The sequence below is a fragment of the Anguilla rostrata genome, chromosome 3 (genome assembly GCF_018555375.3).
Source record: "Anguilla rostrata isolate EN2019 chromosome 3, ASM1855537v3, whole genome shotgun sequence".
Taxonomy (NCBI): Eukaryota; Metazoa; Chordata; class Actinopteri; order Anguilliformes; family Anguillidae; genus Anguilla; species Anguilla rostrata.
In genome coordinates this window covers 45,774,207-45,795,502 of record NC_057935.1, presented here as the reverse complement: position 1 = coordinate 45,795,502, position 21,296 = coordinate 45,774,207, and the positions used below count along the sequence as shown (strand labels likewise).

At 40.0% G+C, this 21,296-nt stretch overlaps 1 protein-coding gene across 3 annotated transcripts in view; it reads right to left on the bottom strand.

Annotated features, from left to right (window-relative positions):
• LOC135250991 (E3 ubiquitin-protein ligase Midline-1-like) overlaps positions 1–21,296 on the bottom strand; it is a 56,384-nt gene that overhangs the window by 19,964 nt on the left and 15,124 nt on the right. For 2 of the 3 annotated variants that reach the window (XM_064327907.1, XM_064327906.1), the window contains exon 2: positions 9,294–10,015. In XM_064327907.1, coding sequence (XP_064183977.1) covers positions 9,294–9,959 — 666 coding nt within the window. In that variant the 5' untranslated portion in view covers positions 9,960–10,015. Of the gene's footprint in view, positions 1–9,293; positions 10,016–12,771; positions 13,423–21,296 lie in introns of those variants that run through there. The other variant, XM_064327905.1, reaches the window with a different exon arrangement.

The following is a 21,296-nucleotide window of genomic DNA, read 5'->3' as shown; positions in this document are numbered from 1 at the left end:
AAAATAACTGATGCATAAGCCTAAAACATGTGTCACAGAAGAGCAATACTTTTCACACTTCTGTTTTCTGTGGTTAGATTACCCATTCATCATGGATGGTTGATTGTCTCCAGCCAACTCGAATAAAACTATTTTGAAGTGACATCCGCTCTCTCGACTTAGCACTCAGCCCTTTAGCCTGAGAGTGCACTGTGCTTTTACATCATTCCTGCTGTGTGACAGAATTCAAGACAGTCTTCACTGGTTACTATAGTTTGATTATATCCTTTTAAGAATATGATACATTGTTAATTGGAGTCACACTAAAGTCATTCAGAAAGTGGCACTTTAAAGTGGTATGATGCGCACGTATAAATTACACTGGTATATTCCTGAGTATGGACGGGCCTCTGCTCTCCACAGGTTACAGTACATGAACCACCTCTCTTTGGCATGCAAGACTCATATCAGGGGTAGCATTGTTCTAGGGTAGGTCTGCTACCTACCCTTGTCGGCAGCTCTGTACCGCAGGATATCCAGTTTGCTTCCTGAACTAAAGACCACGGTCCCCAGTCAATGGAAGTAATCGCATTCGTATTGCTGTTTCAGTAGTGATAAAGTAATAAAAAAATCATCTGCTCATTGTGCTCTCAGATGTAAACACTGTGATCATGTTTACCCTTTCTGCCCACCTTGTCTGACCAATAGCAATGAAGCGCAGAGAACTGTTCTTGGACATGCCTTTACAATTGTGAGGAAGGAAGAATTGCAAGCGAAGTGTGTTCAGATGCAGAAGAAAAAATATCAGGGGTTTACTTTTCAGAACCATGCAGTTTTTTTTTTTTGCAACTGATCATCTTAAGAACTGGAATTAGTAGTCCTGGAATGAAACTGAGTTGGCTCACACCACCCATCACTTTGGCATCTGGCTTCTCTCTTCCATCTCATCTCGCCGCTGATATCAGGTGACCCAGCCTGAGGGAAGCCCCGATCCAGCTGTCTCCAGCAGTAAGGGCAGGGCCTTTTCCCCGCCCGGATATTTCCCTAACCTGCTAGCCTTTTCAGGAAGGAAGCAGCACTCTCCAAGCTAAATGTTAGAGAAAACGCATAGCCTGTCAAATGCCTGTTCTTTGTCTGGTTTTCAATATTGTCTACCTTCTGTTATACATTGACATAAAACTGTTTCCCAGCTGTCTGCATAACTATGTTTTTCCAAAAGTGACTTTACTTTGCCACAAGTTTGAATTTGTATATTTCTAGCTATACTGATCCTTGGCAAAGGAAATCTAATAAAAATACACATGCATAATATTAATACATTTCTAAATATTTAGTAGAAATGTACAAAAAGTAGTCAAAATCTCCAAATAAAATGTATGTTCTTTGTCACTGGATGTTGTTTACAGGATGAATACTTTGGGGACAGTTAAATATCTTTCAAGACATTATAATTGCATGTCAACATTGAAATATGTAGGCCTATTTATTGTATATTCAATTTAGCTTTGTCATGGTTCTGCATGTCACATCAGTGAATGTATTTCTGTCTCATGACATTAAGGTGCATTTTTACATCTCACTTTTTCTTTGTTGCATTTCTTATTAATGTGCAAATCTTAAATCAAGTATTGTCCTGCTGTTTTATCCAGAACATGCAGATCCATAAGCCTGTCAGACTGTCAAGTCTTCAGTCTTTTTCAAACGAAAGTAAACGCATGATTGACAGGGGAGCCCTTAGCTGAACTGGTTACAAAAAACACTCAGAGGAAATAGGTGTGGTGTTACCCTTGACTCAACTGTCATCACCTGTCACCATAACACATTGAGCGACAAAGTACAGATGTTTGATAATCATTAGGAGCAAGAATGTTGGTGAGCGTGTGTCAGCATGTAAATTGCAAGAAAAAACAAAGCAAAACCAGAAGCTGAGTGACTAACATTACAAAGTGTGACTATGGCACACCTGAATTGAATAGCAACAACATTTGAATACAGTTATGAGGAGAAGACATATACTCTGTTGATGTATTCAATTTCTGGACAGAGGCATGTATTGCATTATTAGATATTAAACATTCAGTTAAAAATCATTTGTGCCCCATTGTTTTCCCAAATGTCCATTTTCCTTACTCAGATCATATAACATGTTAAAATTTACCCTTTTTGTCATTTTGATACTCCTTAAACTTTGGAAGGATTTCAAGCCCAAGCCCTTTATTCACCATCACACACCATTATGTACCGAGCACAGAAAAAAATGGCACGTAACAAAACGTATTTCCATCGTGTTCAGGGAGAACCTGTGGGGCCCGAAAGCTCTATCGTCAACAGTTTTAAAACAAGATTAACATTAATTAATCCAGTATCGAGGGAGTACAAACATCTCTCAGGGATGTAGGGGGAACAGGAGATCAGGGAGATGAGATGGGGCCTGGTCATGTATACTTTATTCTATTAAAATGCATCTCTTCTCAATGAATCCAATTAACATACTAATCGGTTTACTATGGCATTAGGCACTCCTGTATGTGTCTGTGGGCCACATCAGCAACAGACCTGGGACTTTACCATTCACAACACTGATCATCTGACACATCCGTATGCATTATGGCATTGATTTGCATGTAAAATATCTTCTGGTGCAGTGCAAAAAAAAATAAAAAAATCACACTGTCTGGGAGAAAAGTTCATCACAAATGTTCAGCGCAGGTAGAAGACCATTGGGCAAACATTTGTCTGGATAGGTTTGTAATATTCAATATTTATTCATAACGGCGGTTCCGAGAGGGATGCCACACCGGTCTGACAGCTGTATTGTTCGATGTATTATTACTAGCTAAGTAGCTAGCTAACCAGAACATTACGGGTGATCAGTGAAATATTGTTAACAGTTAGCTAGTCAACTGTAGTGAACTGGTATGGGCTAGCTAGCTAGCTAATTATTGTTCAGTATTGTTAGTTTCAGTTGTACGTTAAGGGCACAGAAGGTTGCTGGCTGGTGTGGTGTTGTAATGAAACATCCAAAGAATAGCGAGGTAGCTACTAGTTAAGGGGGCAGCTAGTAATCTGCCCAGTTAGATTAAAGTTATTAATAATTTCACTGATGCCATGTAAGCCAGGGTTAACTACTATAGCTACAGTTCAGTAATGTTAGTTAAACTTTTCATTTTAACTGAACTGAGCTGAAGTTAGCAAGCTAGCTAGCCATGCAGCTGGTTTAATGAAGCTGTAAGTAGCCAGCCAGCTTGTATGAATGAATCAAACGTGACTATGCAGCTGGCTACACCATGTTTTTAGTTTACAAATTCAGTCAAAGATTTTATGGTCTACTTTGAAGTCATGAAGCTTTTGATATGAACCAATATTATGTGGGTTTTGTATGTGAAATGATAGAGAATGCATTTATAAGAAACATTATACAGCCGTGAAAGCATTTTTTAGCAGTTAATTTTTTTATTTATTTTTTGGCAATTAGGTAACTAGCAAGAAACCACAATGGTGGCGTGTATCGACTGTCCTGTAATTGGTTAATTTCAAGATGAGATGTTATCATCGGCAAATGCAGCTAAATGTCCAATGGGGAGAATTATTGTTAGTGGTACTGGAACATTTGTGAGGATGTAATCAGCAGGAAGAAGTGAAATGTCATAGTAACAATATGACATAATCCCCACCTGTATAACACAGGGGTTTCTTAAACAATCACAACATTGTCTACTTTACTGACAACTGTAAACTAATGTAAGACCCTGCATTTCCTCCAGTGAGATGAAGAGGAGGAAAATATATATTTTCAAATATAAAGGAAAAAATATAGATATATTAAAGCACAATACAATTGTATTTTATACAGTACATTCAAAAAGATGCAGTCTTTTTAATTGAAATATATGGTATAAAGAAACTTATATTATCTTCAAATAGGTGTCATAAGGAGGCTGTCATTTCTTCAATAAAATTGATTAAACACAGAATGAATTTAATTTAGATGCACCATTGGAGGCTTCCATGTTTTATTAAATTTAAAAAAGGCAAAATGTTAATTTAATGAAGCTGTGCCAAATGAAGTTGTCATCTCAGATCACTTCGTTGTAAACCTCCCATTGACTTGAAAAAAAATTAAAATGATATAATTTCCCATCCAGATAATTAGAAAATTGAAAATATGCTATGTTTGGCACACCAACGTGTCCAAAAAGGTAAGACTTTCTAATATTTCTGTGCAGTTGTTTACATAAGACTTCTCTTCTGCTTAGCAGTCAGCCAAACATTAATGTGTACAGCATCTAGATCTTATTTCTCTCAGAGGAGTCTTGATAAGAACACGGCCCCTGCAAAATGAAGTGTTGAGGATATGAAATGGGGCACATTAAATGCCATGAATTTTGCATCATTTACAGCTTTAATTTTGCAGTGTGGCCTACATCTCCACAATATTACGCTTGAGAGATTTGAAATGTTAATACATCAGCTTCAAAGGTAAATTATAGGGGTTAACCTGGCTCTTGGAAGCATTATAGCACAACATAAACCCCCCCTGACCTTATGTCCATATAGCACTATGTCAGAAAAAAACTGAAGTATGGCAAAATATATTTTATTAAATTTTTTATTGAACTTGCGGTTAGAGAGAAAGTAGTAAAATCTATTGGAGCCTTCTGCTTCACCACTACAATAAAAACTCTGACAAGGCAATAGCGCAAGAGTGGACCCACTGCCAATACCGTCTCTGTCCCCCAATGACCCATTAGATCACAGACTTTGGTGTAACTATATATCTTGCAACAGTAATAAATCACTGCTTTTTCTGTTCCCCCGCTCTTCATTTATAACATCCACAACTATCAAAAAATGCATTTCAGGGGTCATTACTTCAGTGTCATGGATACTTCAGGGTCAAGGGAGGGAAAGAGGTTTATGACTTTTCCAGTCATGATATACAAGACAGCTGGCAGTGTTGAGGTTGTCCAGGCTACACTTCTGGAATGTGTCAGATACTCAAAGCCATGGCCCACTATGTAAACGTCAGGTCATGCAAATTTCTGAGTAACAACCAAATGACCTTAAAACACATAACAAAGTGTTTGTGTTAAAAAAATAATAATAAAATAAAAATAAATAAATAATACTAATTCAGTAGATTTATTCTCATTAGGGTGAAACCTACTGTGTATACCAGAGAGAGAAAATAGACTTTGCAACATTTGGCTTGCTGAGGTCAAGGTTACCTCTAGAGTTGCAGATGAGCTTAAATGATATATGTCAGATCACGTCTCTGACAATAACCTATTTCAAGGTAGTCTGACTAAGGCTTAAATATTATTAAATATTTGCTAAAATTCAACCCAATGCACTCAATAATAATACATGTTTGTGACTGGCCTTCAGTACTCATAGTTTATAGAAGTAGAAAAGCGGCATTCCAGTTAATTTGGTATTTTGCCTTGACTATGCACATAAGTGGCTGACAGGCAGCCAATGTCAAAACAACACCTGATAGCATGTAGTGTTTACACCCTTTTACAGTTAATGAACTACTTTTACGTCTGTGGACAGTCCAGACCACATATTTTAACTGGTTTGAGAAAATTAATTTCTAAAACTTTTCCCTACAACCCAGGTCCTAGAGAACAACAGGGACTGCTGGTTTTTCCTGTTACTCAGGTCCTTTTTTTGATCAGTTAAACCATTTGATTGCAAAGTTAACTCAACTGATGTCCTGGGTCTGAATTTGTTGCTGATTTTTTTGTTGAAAACAAAACACATAAGTCTCTGCAGCTCTCCAGCACCATGCCTGCTTGGTAGCCTTTTAATTAAAGTTCATATTTAGAATTTGGAAATGGAAATTTGTCATGTTTTGGCAAAGTTAAAAAAGTTTAAAAAAAGTGTGCACAAATGATGCACACAATTCATACAAGTCATTTGGTTGAACTGTGTGGTAGGTTTTGAGTCAAGATAAGTATAGTTTGACATAATAGACATTTGAACTGTTCACCCTGCTTTCAGATCTAAAGTAAGATAAGGTTTACAAGTACTTCACAGAGCAAATAGAAGTGGAAAACCCCTTACTAGTACCCGGTGGTAATGCGATGCATCTGGGAAGCTTGTGCTGGCCCATCCCCCTCTTTCAGGGCCCTGTTCCGAGTCCTTTCATTTCTTTTTATAAAGGCCATTCATGACAAGCGGTCTGATCCCTCAGCTGGGAGACAGAGTACATGTTCCTGCTGTCTCAGTTCTTTTGATAACGCGAAACAGCAGCGGCCCACAATGAACACGGGCACAAATAAAGTCCATGTGGGGGCTGCACCACGCAGCTTTACGCATTGTTCCAGCAACTGGCTTTCACTTATGGGGCTGTCCTGAGCATGCATTACTGGTCAGTACTCTACAAAGAGAAATCCACAGCCATGACTGTGTACAATCATGACTGTAGAAACAATGGATAAAACTATAAGCCGTACCACCCCTTTATGAAAATGAACCATACTTAACACATATTGAAATTAAATATATTATCAAGATATTGCTATACTTCACAACATATGTGAAAATGCATTGTTTTTGCTTTCAGACATTGTCATATGTACTTTTTTATGTATATTTGTTTAAATACAGTCCTGTGAAAATATTTTGCGTTATATAGTCTGCCTGTCACACATTTCCATGCCTCTATGATGTACGTGCAGACATTCTGATACTGTACCACATTAAGGACTTGTTCAAAGGACCCTGTAACCTCTCTTTATGGCCTCTCGTTATGAAAGAACCATAGAACCGGAGACATTACCATATGAAAAGCCTTGCCCTTACTGTACATGCAGCTGTGTTTATCCATTTCATTTTCCATTCAGTGACGGCGTGTTAATTCGCTGCGGGAGATTCGGAGGATCGCGACCGAGTCCCATCAGCAGGGGGTGTGTCGGCACGACACAGTGCTACAAAGGACCGGTTCTCACAGGTCCAGAGGGTCAAGGGCACACAATCCAAAGTGGCCTTTCTTTATAGCCTCATCAACAAGAGTGGACAGCGAGTTACTAATCAGCACCAATATGGGAAAATAATTAATCCCATCTGCTGTGAAACTTTGTATGACCACTTTGTCAACTCTAAATCATATGTGATGTCCTATGAAATAGTAAAAGCACTATGCAGTAAAATGACGGTTTTATGCAATGCATTTCCTCAGAAAATAACTTTATCTTTGACCGTATATATCTTGACTCATTATCCATAAGAATATTTGCACAAGTGGTTCATACATACAGTAGCAGTGTATCACAATGCCTGGTAGTCCTGTCATTAGCCTGTTCCCCTAGCCATGGTCCCACCCTGCCTCCTATCAAACCTTTGAATCATGGCACAAATAAATTAACTTCTTTTTTTTCTTTTTAAAAATGCAAATGTGAGAAAATCTGTTCATTTAAATACAATTATATAATAACATCTGGCACAATGCTGAAAGTACTGAAAATGCTCGTAGTCCCACGGATTTGCTTTTTTGCTGATGTAATGTTTGCATAGTATTTGTTACAGTATGCGCTTGCACAGCTGTATGTATTTTATCCTATCCTCCACACCGTCTATGCTACAGTCACCATACCCTGGGATATCCTGCCCTCACTCATCCTAACACTGAAGAATATATCCACCATTTTAATAATATATGCCCTTTAATATGCACAGACCAGTTGCCCTCTGTAAATTATTCATTACATTACAGTATAAGCCCGGTGCATTGTAATCTAAAATCAATATACAATCTCTAAAGCAAGTATTTGTATTAAAGCGATGCATTTGATGATAGGCATATTATGAAATGAATAAAAATGTGTAATTTTAGATCATAGATGCTTCACATGGAATTTTACGAAAGGAAATATATCACCCACTCACCTTATCACTTCAGTTTCAACACAGTTAAACTGTAGACCGAAAACCCGGACTGCTTGAAAAACAATATATTTTTAAGCAATTAAATTGCGCAATGCCTGTTGACAATATTCACTCCTGACACATATTCTGACATTTTGCAATGTTCATATACATTTATAAATCCAGCTTAATGGAATTACCAGTAAGCAGTTATAGCAGAAATAAAACATTTTTAAAAACAAAAAATACTCCTACTTTCTGAAAATTCAAGACACAGATTTTCATCGGGCAAACAGGACTGAACTATGACTGACAAGCCTCCCTTAAGTATAAAAATAAACCGTTCTGTTTCTGGGCAACAAAAATATGATGGAGAAGTAGTAAGAGATGGTATACAATATTAATTCGTGAACTCTTGAACGTGTATTCAAAAAAATAAAAAAGTACAGAGTGGAAAGTCCCCATAAGGGCGAATTACAAATTTTATGGAATTTATTGAGAAAAAAACATTCTTCTGAAATGAAGTCCTTGTTCCTGACCTTACTCCCAAGCTGATCTAGCTATAAAAATATACTTCACCAGTTTTATAAATGGTTTCATTTGAAGGCACAAAATCACAGGCTATGTCCCTCGTCAGTCTCAATGTGCAAGCCTTTTCCAATAACATCCAATCCCACAAGCCACCGGAAGCGCCCTAACTGTACATAATGGCTTTTACAATTTGATCCTGGGGACCTACTGTGTATGTTTATTTTCATTCCAGACATAATTGCAACCCCTGAATTGTAACAAGCTGTTAATTGCTCTTAATTAACTTTTAATGTCTATTGAAGGATTTATCCTCTCGTGACCACATTAGGTCAGAAATAGCGACGCGTGCCAGGTAGAATAAACGCTACATATTCACATCCCAGGATTTTAATCAGCCAGACCATCGGAAGTTTTCATTTTCTACAACATGCTGTATCCTCCGGAGAACTGGCGATTAATTTTCGCCCCCTGTAGGGAACCTGAGTCTCCGGTCTTAATCTCAAGAACCATGTATTCGGCTGTGCTGAAACCTACACTACAAGCAACATTCAATACAAATAAATTAAATAATCTTTTTGAAAAAAAAATTTTCACTGCAACATTTTTTGTCATCCAAGACACTTGCATCGTAAAATAAATAAATACTGCCGGGTCTCGGGAGAATATGGTAAATGATTCCTTTTGAAAGTGGCTATTTTTTTATTTATTCAATTATAGACTGATAGATGAAATCAATGGGGTCATTGAAAAGCAAATGGAAAGGCAATGAACCAAACCTACATTGTGTTAACACATTTGAGGAAAACATCTGGATGAACTTAAACACTGTTTTCAACCACCGTAATCAATCAAGAGATTAGCTGGGACCCCGTGACCGAGTCTGAGACTCGCGCAGCGCGTTTCTCTCTTACCTTCAGCTTCTCGTAGCGGTCGCTGAGGGAGGCCACCTGGTGGTCGCGGTGCCTGCCCACCAGCTTGCACAGGGAGCAGACGAGCTGCTCGTCGGTGACGCAGTACATGTTCACCTTCTCGTCCTCGTGCTCCAGGCAGGTGAGCCCGCGCAGGTGGGCGTCCGGGAGGGGCTCGGTGAGCCGGTGGCCCGTGAAGGGCTTCTTGTTGGGGTGCGTGGCCCTCAGGCACTCCTCGCAGTAGGACACCTCGCAGGTGACGCAGGTCTTCACCGCCTCCTGGGGCGGGTCCTGCTCGCAGAACTGGCACTGCACGCGCTCGCTGGGAGCGCTCATGGCGGTGCCGTCGAAGGGGGGGCGCTCGCGCCGCGTCTCGCTGGGGGAGTTGGGCCCGCTCGCCGAGGCCTTCTGGTAGCGGTCGATGATGTTCTGAAGGGTGACGTTGCGCTTGAGTCCCTCTAGGCCCCTGGGGCTGAGGGTGATGACATAACGGCAGGTGGGGCACTGGAAAGCGCTGATGGACTCCACGGGCTCGTTGGAGGCGCAGTGGGAGACCAGGATACGGTGAGCGCAGCTGAAACACAGGCTGTGGGCGCAGGGCAGCAGCAGGGGGTCTTCAAAGAGCTCCAGACAGATAGGGCAGGTCAGCTCCGACTCCAGCGTTTCCATCTTCAGTCCAAGTGAAGCGGTGTTGTCAGCGAAATCCAGGGAAGCTGGTCAGCTATCTGGAAGGGTGACACAGAATTTGATTTGATAAAAAAAAACAGAGAAGCTTTATTTTTTGGAGGGGAGTGGGGGTGATGGCTGGGGGGTGGGGTGGCCATTTTTCCCAGAATGGGATTTAATAAATGTACTGCTTCCATTCAAGATATACAGAGGCAAGCGTTACGAGTACGAAAACCGTGATTAGAGCACTCTATGATTTGATTATACTTTTTTTTTAGCAGCATACACAGAATTGGTTGAAAGTAGACATGTCTACTTAAAAACAATTATGGATTGTGACATTTTTTTCATACTTGTTTCAAATTGTTATGATAGAGATGCACAAACCCACAAACAAAATACAGAACATAATGTTCTGAAACACATATTTGTGCAGTCATGCTTAGTTAAGCTTTGTGTTAAGCATGGATGCATAATTAGTAGCATCTTTGTTTGTTTGTGACCAAAACCCAAGATTTAGAATTCACAAAACAAATAGGTATCAGACCCCAACTTGCCCTGTTTTTCCAACTAACAAAATCTACAAGTATTCCAATCTATGAAACTACAAACACAATATTTCATCAGTACAACCGTTTTTCATATCTGTATTCAACCAACAGCTGTGTTTGTTTTGAGTGAATCTGGCCCCAGAACTTACAGGCTTGAACAATGCCCCATGTTTTCTTGTGTAATTAAAACTGAAAATGGGAATGGAACACTGTCTCCAGGTGCACTCCCACGGTTAAGGCCAGCCAATGGCCAGAAGGCCCAGCGAAGCTGAAGCCACGTCCATTCTTCCACATGTCTATGGCCCAACAGAACGCAGTGCAACTACACTGAGCCTTTGTTACGAGACAGTTCGACACCCCAGCTGCACGCCTTCAAACTGTACCGGCCTTGTTTAACAATGCGAGCTGATTGGAACATACCTCTGCTCATTAAGAGTGAAAAAAAAAGGCAAAAGCTCATTATCATTCCGAGGCATGGCGGCCTTTGAAGATGTGAAGATCCAGCAATTAGCCCTGACACAAGCCCCACACTTTGTTTTTCCAGCCTATTCACAAACCATGTGGCTGCTCTGCAACTCTCAGACCACACAATAAGCAAGCAATGCATGCTACAGTTGTGCATCCTGGTCATAGTGGTTTATCACATGTTGAGCTTGGTTTCTTCTGATTGGTCACAAGCACTGTGTATAGCAAAACGGTGTTTTTGCAATTTTATTAATTTATCTTATTCAATTATTTTAATTCCTGAATTTATTTAGCCTGATTTGGACTTTGACTTGTTTTTCACCATGAGCAAGTGCCTTAAGCCGGCCATAAGAAGATGGGCTCTCCCTGTTTGGCTCCTCCTAAGGTTCCTTCCTATACACCACCAAGGGAGTATTTCCTTACCCTATGCTCACTTCTGTCAGGGTTTTAGACAAAGGTATTCTGTGAAGTATATTGTGACAATTATTTTGCACATTACATTATGTGCAATATAAATAAATAAATAAATCAAGCCTGTGAATTGTGAGCTAAGTAGACTATAATAATATTATATTTTATGTATATTTTATCTCAAGGGAACTTAATAATAATAATAATAATAATAAGCCAAGTATTTTAGTCTTAAGTCTTCAAATTTTATTTATTAATTTATAAAATTTTGTTTATTATGAGACAAAAATATTGGCGATGAGACAGATTGATTCACTGAAACCTTCACTTGTCAAGCAAGCAGGAACTTAAAACAATTTGAAATTTTTTACTTAAGATAAAAAATATATATATGTATATTTTAAGATGTTAAATCTCATTACAAGACGAAACCACTTAAGCCAGACTTTTTTGCAGTTTAATGAAAAATGTATGCAATATAGGTATATTCAGTGTGTTAATATATTATCGAATTTAGTCTGTAGATTATTACTTTGACTCATGTCACCCACCTGAGATTATGTTGGTTTTACACGGGCCATGTTAAATTAACACTGGGGTTAAGATAGGTCATTGTCAACACCTCTTCAGAATGGAACATATTGCCTATACTTCTCGGTTTGATAAATTGAAAAACTTGGTTATCTTTCTTACTTGCCAGGCGTACACTAATTGTGCTGGGGCCACTTTTTAGGATACAGACTATGGTACAGCCTCTACCATAGCCTACTTCATGACAATCTGGCAACCTTCTGCCCTCTGTATAAGCACACACAACTGTACCATAATACTAAAATACGAATAGGAAATGGAAATACAAAAAAAAAAAAAAAAAAAACATTATCCAGCAAAATAATTCTAATAATCCAAATAGTTAGGGATAAATCGCACTGCTAGATTTGAAGGACACAACACACTGTTTCATCTTTTGCGTTAAGTCATTTTCCCTTTTAACTTTGTCAGCTGAAATCAAGTAAACATAAATTCAATTTAGGGATAGTCTTGATCTTCTACATAAAAGAAGCCGTGCACTGAAAGAGCAGTTATGTTTATTCAATGTCGGAAATCCCATAAACCTGGGTAAAAAAAGAATCGACAAATTTAAATTAATTGAACTGCAACAACATACTAAATGACGAGAGAACACGTACTCGGCACAATGGACAATCACACTAATAACAGGAACTATAAATAACTTTTGTTAACGTGTTCAAGAACTAATGACAAGAAAGGTTAAACAAAGCACGTAAAAGTACACCCTGGAGACAAGCCAACTCACAGAGCTGTAGCCTACATTATCTGCTCTCAACCGGACATAAAGACTTAACATTCACATAGAGTTTACATACCGATGGATTTCGCCACGATTTACATCGCTGAGACATGTCTGAAGAATGGGAACTTCCAGCCTAAATCATAAATGCATATTTAAGAAGAATACGAAGAAAGACAAAACTGTTCTAGGTCAGAGGAGCCAGATGGTAGTCCTTCGTAGCCCGGTAATCCCAGATCTAGGCTGTCATTGAGCAGGAGGTGTCTGATGCGGCACAACAGGAAAAGATGACCGAGAATTCCAGTGAAGCCAGCTCCACCTAAATCGCCCCCATCAGTGCCCGTAGAGCGGAGGACAAGCTCCCACGCACTGAGCACAGTCCGGGCAAGTGATAGCGCGTCCGTACCAAAAGAACAGGAGAGGTGTGTCTGTGTCGTTTCACCCAGCCCATTCAACTGTAATCGAGTGAAAAAAAAACGTCACGTATCAGTTTCCCACTCCTACTAACCCCCAAGAATTGACGCTCGCACAGCGCTGTCCTGTTTTGAGAACTTTTCTGTGCTTTGTCGCTATAAATAAAACAAATAAATAAAATCAAAAAGAGAGCGAGAGAGAAAAGAAAAAGCATGCGAAACAAAATGATTAAAACGAGTCCGGCAGGCAGTGTGAATCATCGAGAGCAGAGTGCCAGGAGGATCTGTGATGACCCATGCAGCTCCTGAACAAGAGGCTGACCTGGAACTGGCAGATTACATCACAATCCGTTGTCTTCCTCCGTGACTGGTTGGCGACAGCTGTGTTACTCGCGTGTGTCTGCGTGATGTTTGATCATTCGCAGATCACCTATCTACACAAATGCTCTCTCCACACTTCCCATAGTTTGATGTGTGCACACCATATCCGTGTCTACTGGTCAATGTACAGTACAATGAAACGAATTATAATGGACATAACCTTTGGGCAGTAGGCAATTTCTGGTGGCATTTTTAGTATTTGTGATATCGTGTAAATATATATTTTTATTATTTGAACTGAAATACAAACTATGCTGCCAAATTTGAATGGCATTAAAGTATATTTTGGTTGCATGGTAAAAGGCTCAGAGTTAAGTCATCTGATACCTGACGTTTTTTTCTATTAGAGTTTATTTACTTATAAATGATAACATTTGACTGTGTGAGTAATAATGTGCCTCATATTATAAAGCAAAGCTGTTATATATGCATATACACACATTTATTATCTTTACCCGCTTATTCCTGGTCAGGGTCATAAGGGGTCCTGGAGCCTATCCCAGTGTGCATTGGGAGAGAGGCAGGAGACAGGTTGCCAATATATCGCACCTGTGTTCAACTGCAGGATTACATAATAAATATCACCAGATCTGGTGGTTACAGCAGATCAGATCAACAACTGATGAAACATCAGAGCAAATAAGATCAGTCACACTGTTATGAAGACCAAGGAACAGACAACAAATGTTTGGCAAAGCTTTGAATCTTCCTAGAAGTACTAGTAAGTCCACTGTAAAAAAAAATGAAAACAATACAGCAGGACCGAGACACCACCAAGGTCACACTGCCTACAGAAATGGGCAAAAAAACAAGAAAGAATTTTGCGGTCAAAGCCCAGAGTTAAATCCTATTGAAAATCTGTGGCATGACCTGGAATTTGCTGTCCACCAAAGTCCTCCATCTAACTTGGCAGAGTCGCAACAACTTTGCTTGGACGAATGGGCAAAAATTCCAAAATGTAAGTGAAAAAAGTTTGTACGGTCATGACCGACAGCTCAGAATTTTAATTGCTGCCAAAGGCCTGCCTACTAAGTTCATTTTTTTGGTAGAGAAATATTTTTTTGTATCATAAATGTGTTGAATTCAGTGTTGGTGGAGGGGAAAAACACTGAAATGCATTAAAATGACAGAATGCAACAAAAAAATGTGAAAAGTTAAACGGGGTAAATACTTTGTATTGTATTGTTTGTGTGTGTGTGTATGTGTGTGTGGGTGTGTGTGTGTGTTTTTTTTTTAAATAACACAAAATAACATTTGTGTATTTTCCCATAGCTGCACTATCCTCCAGAATGACTAGATGCTTAATTTCCATTTAACATTCTTCTTAAAATTAAATAAATAAATAAATCATATTTTACATCCACTTAAATAACTGCCAAACGGGAGAAAATGAAAGGGGAATGTGGCACATAAAAACTGTAAGACAAAAAGAAACCATTGAATGTTACAGGAGAGGCCTGCTTATTTTCCTCAAGCAAACTGAGGTGGAATTGTATTTTATGCAAATTATTGCAGGTACAAGTCCAGCCACAGAGTTCTGTTCATTTTATTTTTTTTATCATGTTAAGCCATTTTCAGAATTCCTGTTTTGATTATTGCCGTTTATCCACCAACACACCCTACAACAGTATATTATTACATAAAACTTTTCTGTTTTCAGAAACTTTTTTTGTCCTGTTTACTCTCCAAAACATGCTATGCTAATGCTTACAATAATGGAGATAAACTGAGGCCAAAGCTGCTGCATGTACAATGTCCTGTATAGGACATGGATATTATAGATGTGATTTGTCCATGTTACTATAAATCATTTAGTAATTCAACTTGCCAGGGAGAGGTCGTTGCAGTTTTCCTACAACGAAAATATCCGAAAGAACATAGCCATGGTCTGAATCAAATAGGAAATGGTAATGCGGAAAAAATGTACAACTGAGAAAAAAAAAAAAAAAACATAATTTTGTCCCATTAAATCATTAGGTGCTTGAGTTCTGTCACTGATCTGGCCCTGGCCTTGTATCCGTAATCAGTTTGTCGAGGCCCATGTGTGCTATGCCTGTGAATAAAGTGACACAGTTCAAAATCTCCAGCGGAGCATGGGGAATCATGGGCTGTGCAGGACATTGACAGACGACTGATGGCAAATCAGCGGCTGGCCTGGCCCGGGTGATCTTACCAGTCCCCGGGGGGAGGGGATGAAGCAGTACATGCTGCATACAGGGCAGGAAGCCTGTCAGAGTCATCAGTTCCCTTCAGCTTCAGTGGCAACACTAGTTCCTCATTTCTGCATTGACGTTAAAGGCCGCAAAAACCTTACTTGGTGTAAATATTTGTATCCCTACATACGCATGGAATTAAAGGGCAATCTAAGCATTCTGTGTATATCTGGCAAAGTTTTGTGCCTGTAAACATTTTTTTTTTTAATGCAAGTATTACGAAACTTTTTTTTCTTCATGTTGTGCATTTTTCATATCCAAATACCAGAGACATGCCAAATGAATGGACTGGATTTTTGCTTCATGGTTTTTTGTCTTCATCTATGCATCTGAATAAAAATTATACTTTCTTGTGCAGGCTATTTATCATAATGGGCTATTTATCTTAAACTGAGTTTTAATAACATTAAAGCTAGTAGGGATTTCTGCTGATACCATCCCTCACTACATTGGCTCCTAAATGCTGATGAGTCCCTTCAGATCTCTGCACTTTCTCACTGAAAACCAATCTGCTCTTTTCTATCTTGTGCCTACAATTTACCCATACACTCCCGTACATCCCTCTTTACTCTGTACAGGTAGACCAACAACTTTGTTACATCAATATGACAAGTCCTAACCCTTAAGTCTTCCAGGTCAACCCGCCAATGTAATAGGGTTGTTGGAAGTAAACTGGAGATGACAAGACACATCAAAGTCCTTCAGGAGTCCTCTTGTTTTGACTCTTTAAATATTGCTATCTATATTTCTAATATTTTCTATTTAATTTCTGTTTACAAAACATTTACAACATTTACTTGAAACAATTTATTTGATCGCCCCCCAATAAAGAGGTTTAAAGCATTATGTTGTTTTTCACCCTCTGCAGATAATGCATTTTCTACTGGAATAGTTGTAAATAAAGTACAACAACTACTACAACAACAATCATTGCCATAATTGCCATTATTAAATACATTAAAACATCAAATTGACCAAATATGTTTGCAATTACCACTGCCACTGTTTGTAAATGTCTGAAATGAACTGAATCTTTAAGTAATCGCCAGCAGGAAGGTTCCAGCATTTTCCTCTCACTATGTACAGTACAGTGCTCTCTCTTTTCAATTATTCAACCATTCTTTCCTCTAAAAACCCTGTTGAAAATTCCTTGGCTGAGAACAGATAAAGATATGCAAAAAAAGACTGAGACAATGTTAACACTCACTCTGAATTGCTTAGTGACCTGTGTAGCGAGGAGGCGTTTAATTCGAGTCGAGATATGCCCTGAGACGGGAACCTTGCTGGCCAGCCAGAGCACCCTCAGACTGACGGGCATAAAATGGCACTGGAGCTGAGCACAGCCACTTACTTCCATCAGTTTTAGCAATGCAATACACGCCCGGAAACTCTGGCAAAGAGTGTGCCAGTTCTAATAATTATAATAAAAGAAAGATTTATACCACCCAGGGCATGAGCTTTAAAATTAATTTAATGCAAATTTAAATGTCAGCGGGTCAAAAAGTGTGAAACCCTTAAATCCCTTCTGAATTATTTCAGTCCAGAACTATTAAAACAGCAGAGAGATGATTCAGAGCCAGTTTATATAACACGCTTTGTCACTGTGAGGGAGTGGTAGAACAAATAGCCATAAAAAATGCTTTTCTGCGCGGAATGGAGGGTAGAATTGCCCACCCAGTGCCTTGACGTAACCGATGCTGGCATCATTTGGAGCATTGCGCTGAAAGTAGGTCAAACGCATTGACCTATCTAACATAATCAGAGCGCGCGTATGTAGTTTAATTCTCTGATGAACTACGTGTGAGCTCAGCCAATGATAACGGTGGCTGTTTCTTTGTCTATATATATGTTTTAACTGCATGCGCATGTGTATGTATGTACGAGTGTGTGTGACAGGTATCCTAGTCAGTTAACTTTTTGAAGAGTACACAGGAGAGCAAATATAAACTTAACAACATGGTCTACTCCTGTGAGTCGTGTCAAGCCTTTACTTTCTATGCTGAGTGCAAAGTCTGTGAATGGCTGGTGTGTCCTTTTCAAGCCTATATGCTTACTGCACTTTCAAAATGACTGCATGTCAGTACACTCCAGAACTAAAGGTGGTGGTATACACCAATTATCATCCATATTATAGTTGAAAACTACATAGAATGAGAAATTGCTTCCCATAGGTACTGGTGGAAGTAAGGCAATGAGCTAGGATTCAAATCAATTATATATTGAATTGAGAATTGCTGATCAATTCCAATTAATTTCTTGAATATGATTTTGATCTGAAAATGGTGAAATAAAAAAAAGTTTAATTTTCTTTGGTATCCTTTACATACTGTTACTAGTATTATGTTGAAAACAAGATAGAAACATTTCATTTGTCCAAATTAATGATGTTTGATGTTCAGTAAACAACATAAAATGGATTTAAAGGTAGTAGAATTTATTTAAATTCAAATTTCAGTTACAAATGAAAGAATTCTGCAGAATCTCCCTCAGTCAACCTGCCATACCGTGTAACATTCTTTTTCAGACTTGGCAGAGTTGAAAAAATAAAACAAATAAACAATAAAAATTGGGAGGTGCTCGTGACTCACTGAAAATACCGGCACACGCACCGGTTTCAGCAGCACGTACATCAATGTTTCCATGCGCCCCATCGCCCAACACTCAAAGAGCAGAGAGCATACCACACACTTCAGTAGCATGCTGCATGTGATACCGCAGCACATGTAAGACGGTTTCTCATGCAAAACCATGCCACACCACATTATGACTCCTCCGGGGGCCGCTATGCTCTGAGTCTGAGTTACGTGCAGCAGAACCTCCAAGGAAAGGAGGAGGATGTTCGCCCTCACCCTTGCCCCCCACCCCCCCCCACCCCCCCACCCTAAGACTGCAGAGCTGCCGCACTCAGCGTTTAGTCGAGCGTGAAATTGTTGGAAGCGCGGGCGGGTTCTGCTGAGATGCAGCTGAAAAGACAGATGCTGCGGTTACTGAGCGCCTTCGCCTTCGCCCGTTTCGTCAGAGGCAGCTCAGTGCGCCGGTCGGCCGCCCCGCGTTCTGACCCGGCTCTCCGCCTGGCCTCTCCCGGAAAAGGGGGGAAAGCGCTTACCTGGAGGCTGTGGAATGTTTTGTGCAGCAGCCAGAACACTCAAGTTCAGATTGTTTTGGTGGGCCTTGGGGGGCCATTGCACAGGTCCAAATAGAGTAGAATGCATTCTGCAACTAGTGCCTGCTCCCCTGTGATAAACACATAGCCACAAGGAGAAGGGACAGCCGGCTTCTTCTCAGTTATCTGTTTTCTTAATTACAGTAATGTTGCATTTTCTGTACTTTTTTTTTTGTTTTTTTTTACCAAACAGCACTATATTTACTACTCTCTCCCAAATAGAATCATGTTTGGCTGGATGGGTATGTCTGTCAGTTTGTCTGTCTCAATAGGGCACAGCAATGATGCCTCATCCACTAGGTTTCACCACGGAAGGTTTAGTCTCAGGGATAAAGGTCTGCAACCTTGATCAGGCTCATTTATTTTGGTGAGGCAGAGAAACCAAACGTTTACATAGCACTACAAAAAGGAGTAGTAAGGAGTAAGACTACAGTATATGTCCAGAAATACAATGTTTACACAAAAATATTTCCATAGGCTCTCCATCTCCCAGAAGTTCCTGTAGCCTCCCATATTTAAGCACCCACTAAATCTACCCCCCCCCCCATCCATAAATCAAACTGCATGATCATATGGCTTGCAGTTGAATGTTTCATTAGGCTTATATTTTATTTTATGGATATGTCATTTTATCAGTTGACATGTTTGTTGCTAAAGTTTCTGGGCATTATGGTGAAGTCCAAGGCCCCTTTTGAACATTCTGTGAGGTAGTCCGGCCAGTTATCAGTATTGCCACACCTTCCTGTTTCCTCCCCCACAGCCCCGCGTGGTCATCAGCAGCAAAACTGCTTCCTCTCCTTTCTGACAAGAGCTACAACAAACAAACCTAAATATTGCCCTTGTTCTTACTCAAATGACTTCCAGCTGTTTCAGTGATATCATCTTTCACAGCTGTCAACACATTCAGCACGTCCATTCATAAATGACAACAGCGGCATAATCACACGAAACCGAACATACCAAAATGTATGGTTGGAATCATGAACTAGCCTTGAACAAAAATTCAACCCTGACCCCCTCTGAAAGGGGGGGGTGGATTTTTAATCACAAATTACAAGCCAAGCATAAAAAACCTAAAAGCTCTGCAGCTCTGTTTCTACTTGTTTCTGCCATAAACTAAAACCTGCAATTTGTACTGGGTATGCAATTTGAGATAAACAGATGGTCAAATCTTTGACTTGGCTCCAGCCGACGCCCAAAAACGCAATTTTCGGCGCTAGAAACCGTTCACAGTTTGCGAGGGCAGCTTCCCCTCACCCCTCCCTTTGCGGGGTACACAGACGGCAATGCCTTTGATATGCTGTCAACACACGCCGCGGCAACGGAACGCGGACGAATAAACCTGACGGTTCGTAACCGGCGCGCAAATCATCGACCGTGTTTGCCTCTCCCGAACGGCTAGAAAGGTAGCTGCGAGCAGGGCAGGAAGGGAGAGAGACTGACAGGTCGGGGGCCGCCTGTCGGGCTCCCGGGGCCCCGCTGGTGAAAGCTATCGCGCTACGCGGGGGATTTTTCCAGCACAGATCCGGAGTGTGAAGAGATGGCGGAGATTACAGTGACGGCATCCTCGGGCTGGCCGACTCCGGGGCTCATTTCTCTGTGTCAGGCCGTTCGGACGGGGAGGCTCCATCAGTCACGTTCCGCAGGCAACCGCAAGGTCACCCAGCGCTGCGCTGCGCTTTATCGATACATCAGCCGCCCCCTGTGTTTGTCATGCAGCGCGCGAGGCATTGCGCTGTCATGGAAACCGCTGCCTTGTTATGCATGTATAATACACATATACGATTCAGCATTGCATGCATGTTTATTTAATTAAATAATCTGAGTGATAAAATCCTTGTTGACACTAAATAGACTCTTTTTTAAGATGTTATTGTGCAAGGCATTTCCTTGTACTTTGTATTACCATTTGGATTAATATCACTTCTATCTGTACTGACTGATCATTGCAGGCATGCAAAGGATTTTCTAAAGCTAACTTTTGAAGGAGCTTCAAGAGTGCCCTCTTGAGGCAGAAATGCAGAATATCTATGAAGCAAACAAGCTCAAAAGGCTGTGATTTTACATGGATGCTAATATCAGTACTTAGCTGTAAAACCCTTTAAATAATTGCTATCCTGTTGCCATTTTCAATTGCAAACATTTCCAAAAGGATATATGGTTACCTTTCAACAATTACTTAATTAATTAAGTAATTGTATTTTATGGAAGTCCATTTAACATGCTAAAAAAGGAAAATACAAGGACTTATGAATACAGTTCCACATGACTGCTTCTGTGACTGTCCCAACATTTTGGATACAGTTTAATGTATGTAATGTGCCCTCATACTTCCAAAGTTCCTCTAACCTCAACAAACCGCTCACTCATTGTCTCATGTCTCAATCTCTCTTGGTCCCTAAATCCTTCTAAAAAGGTTTCCATGGCAACA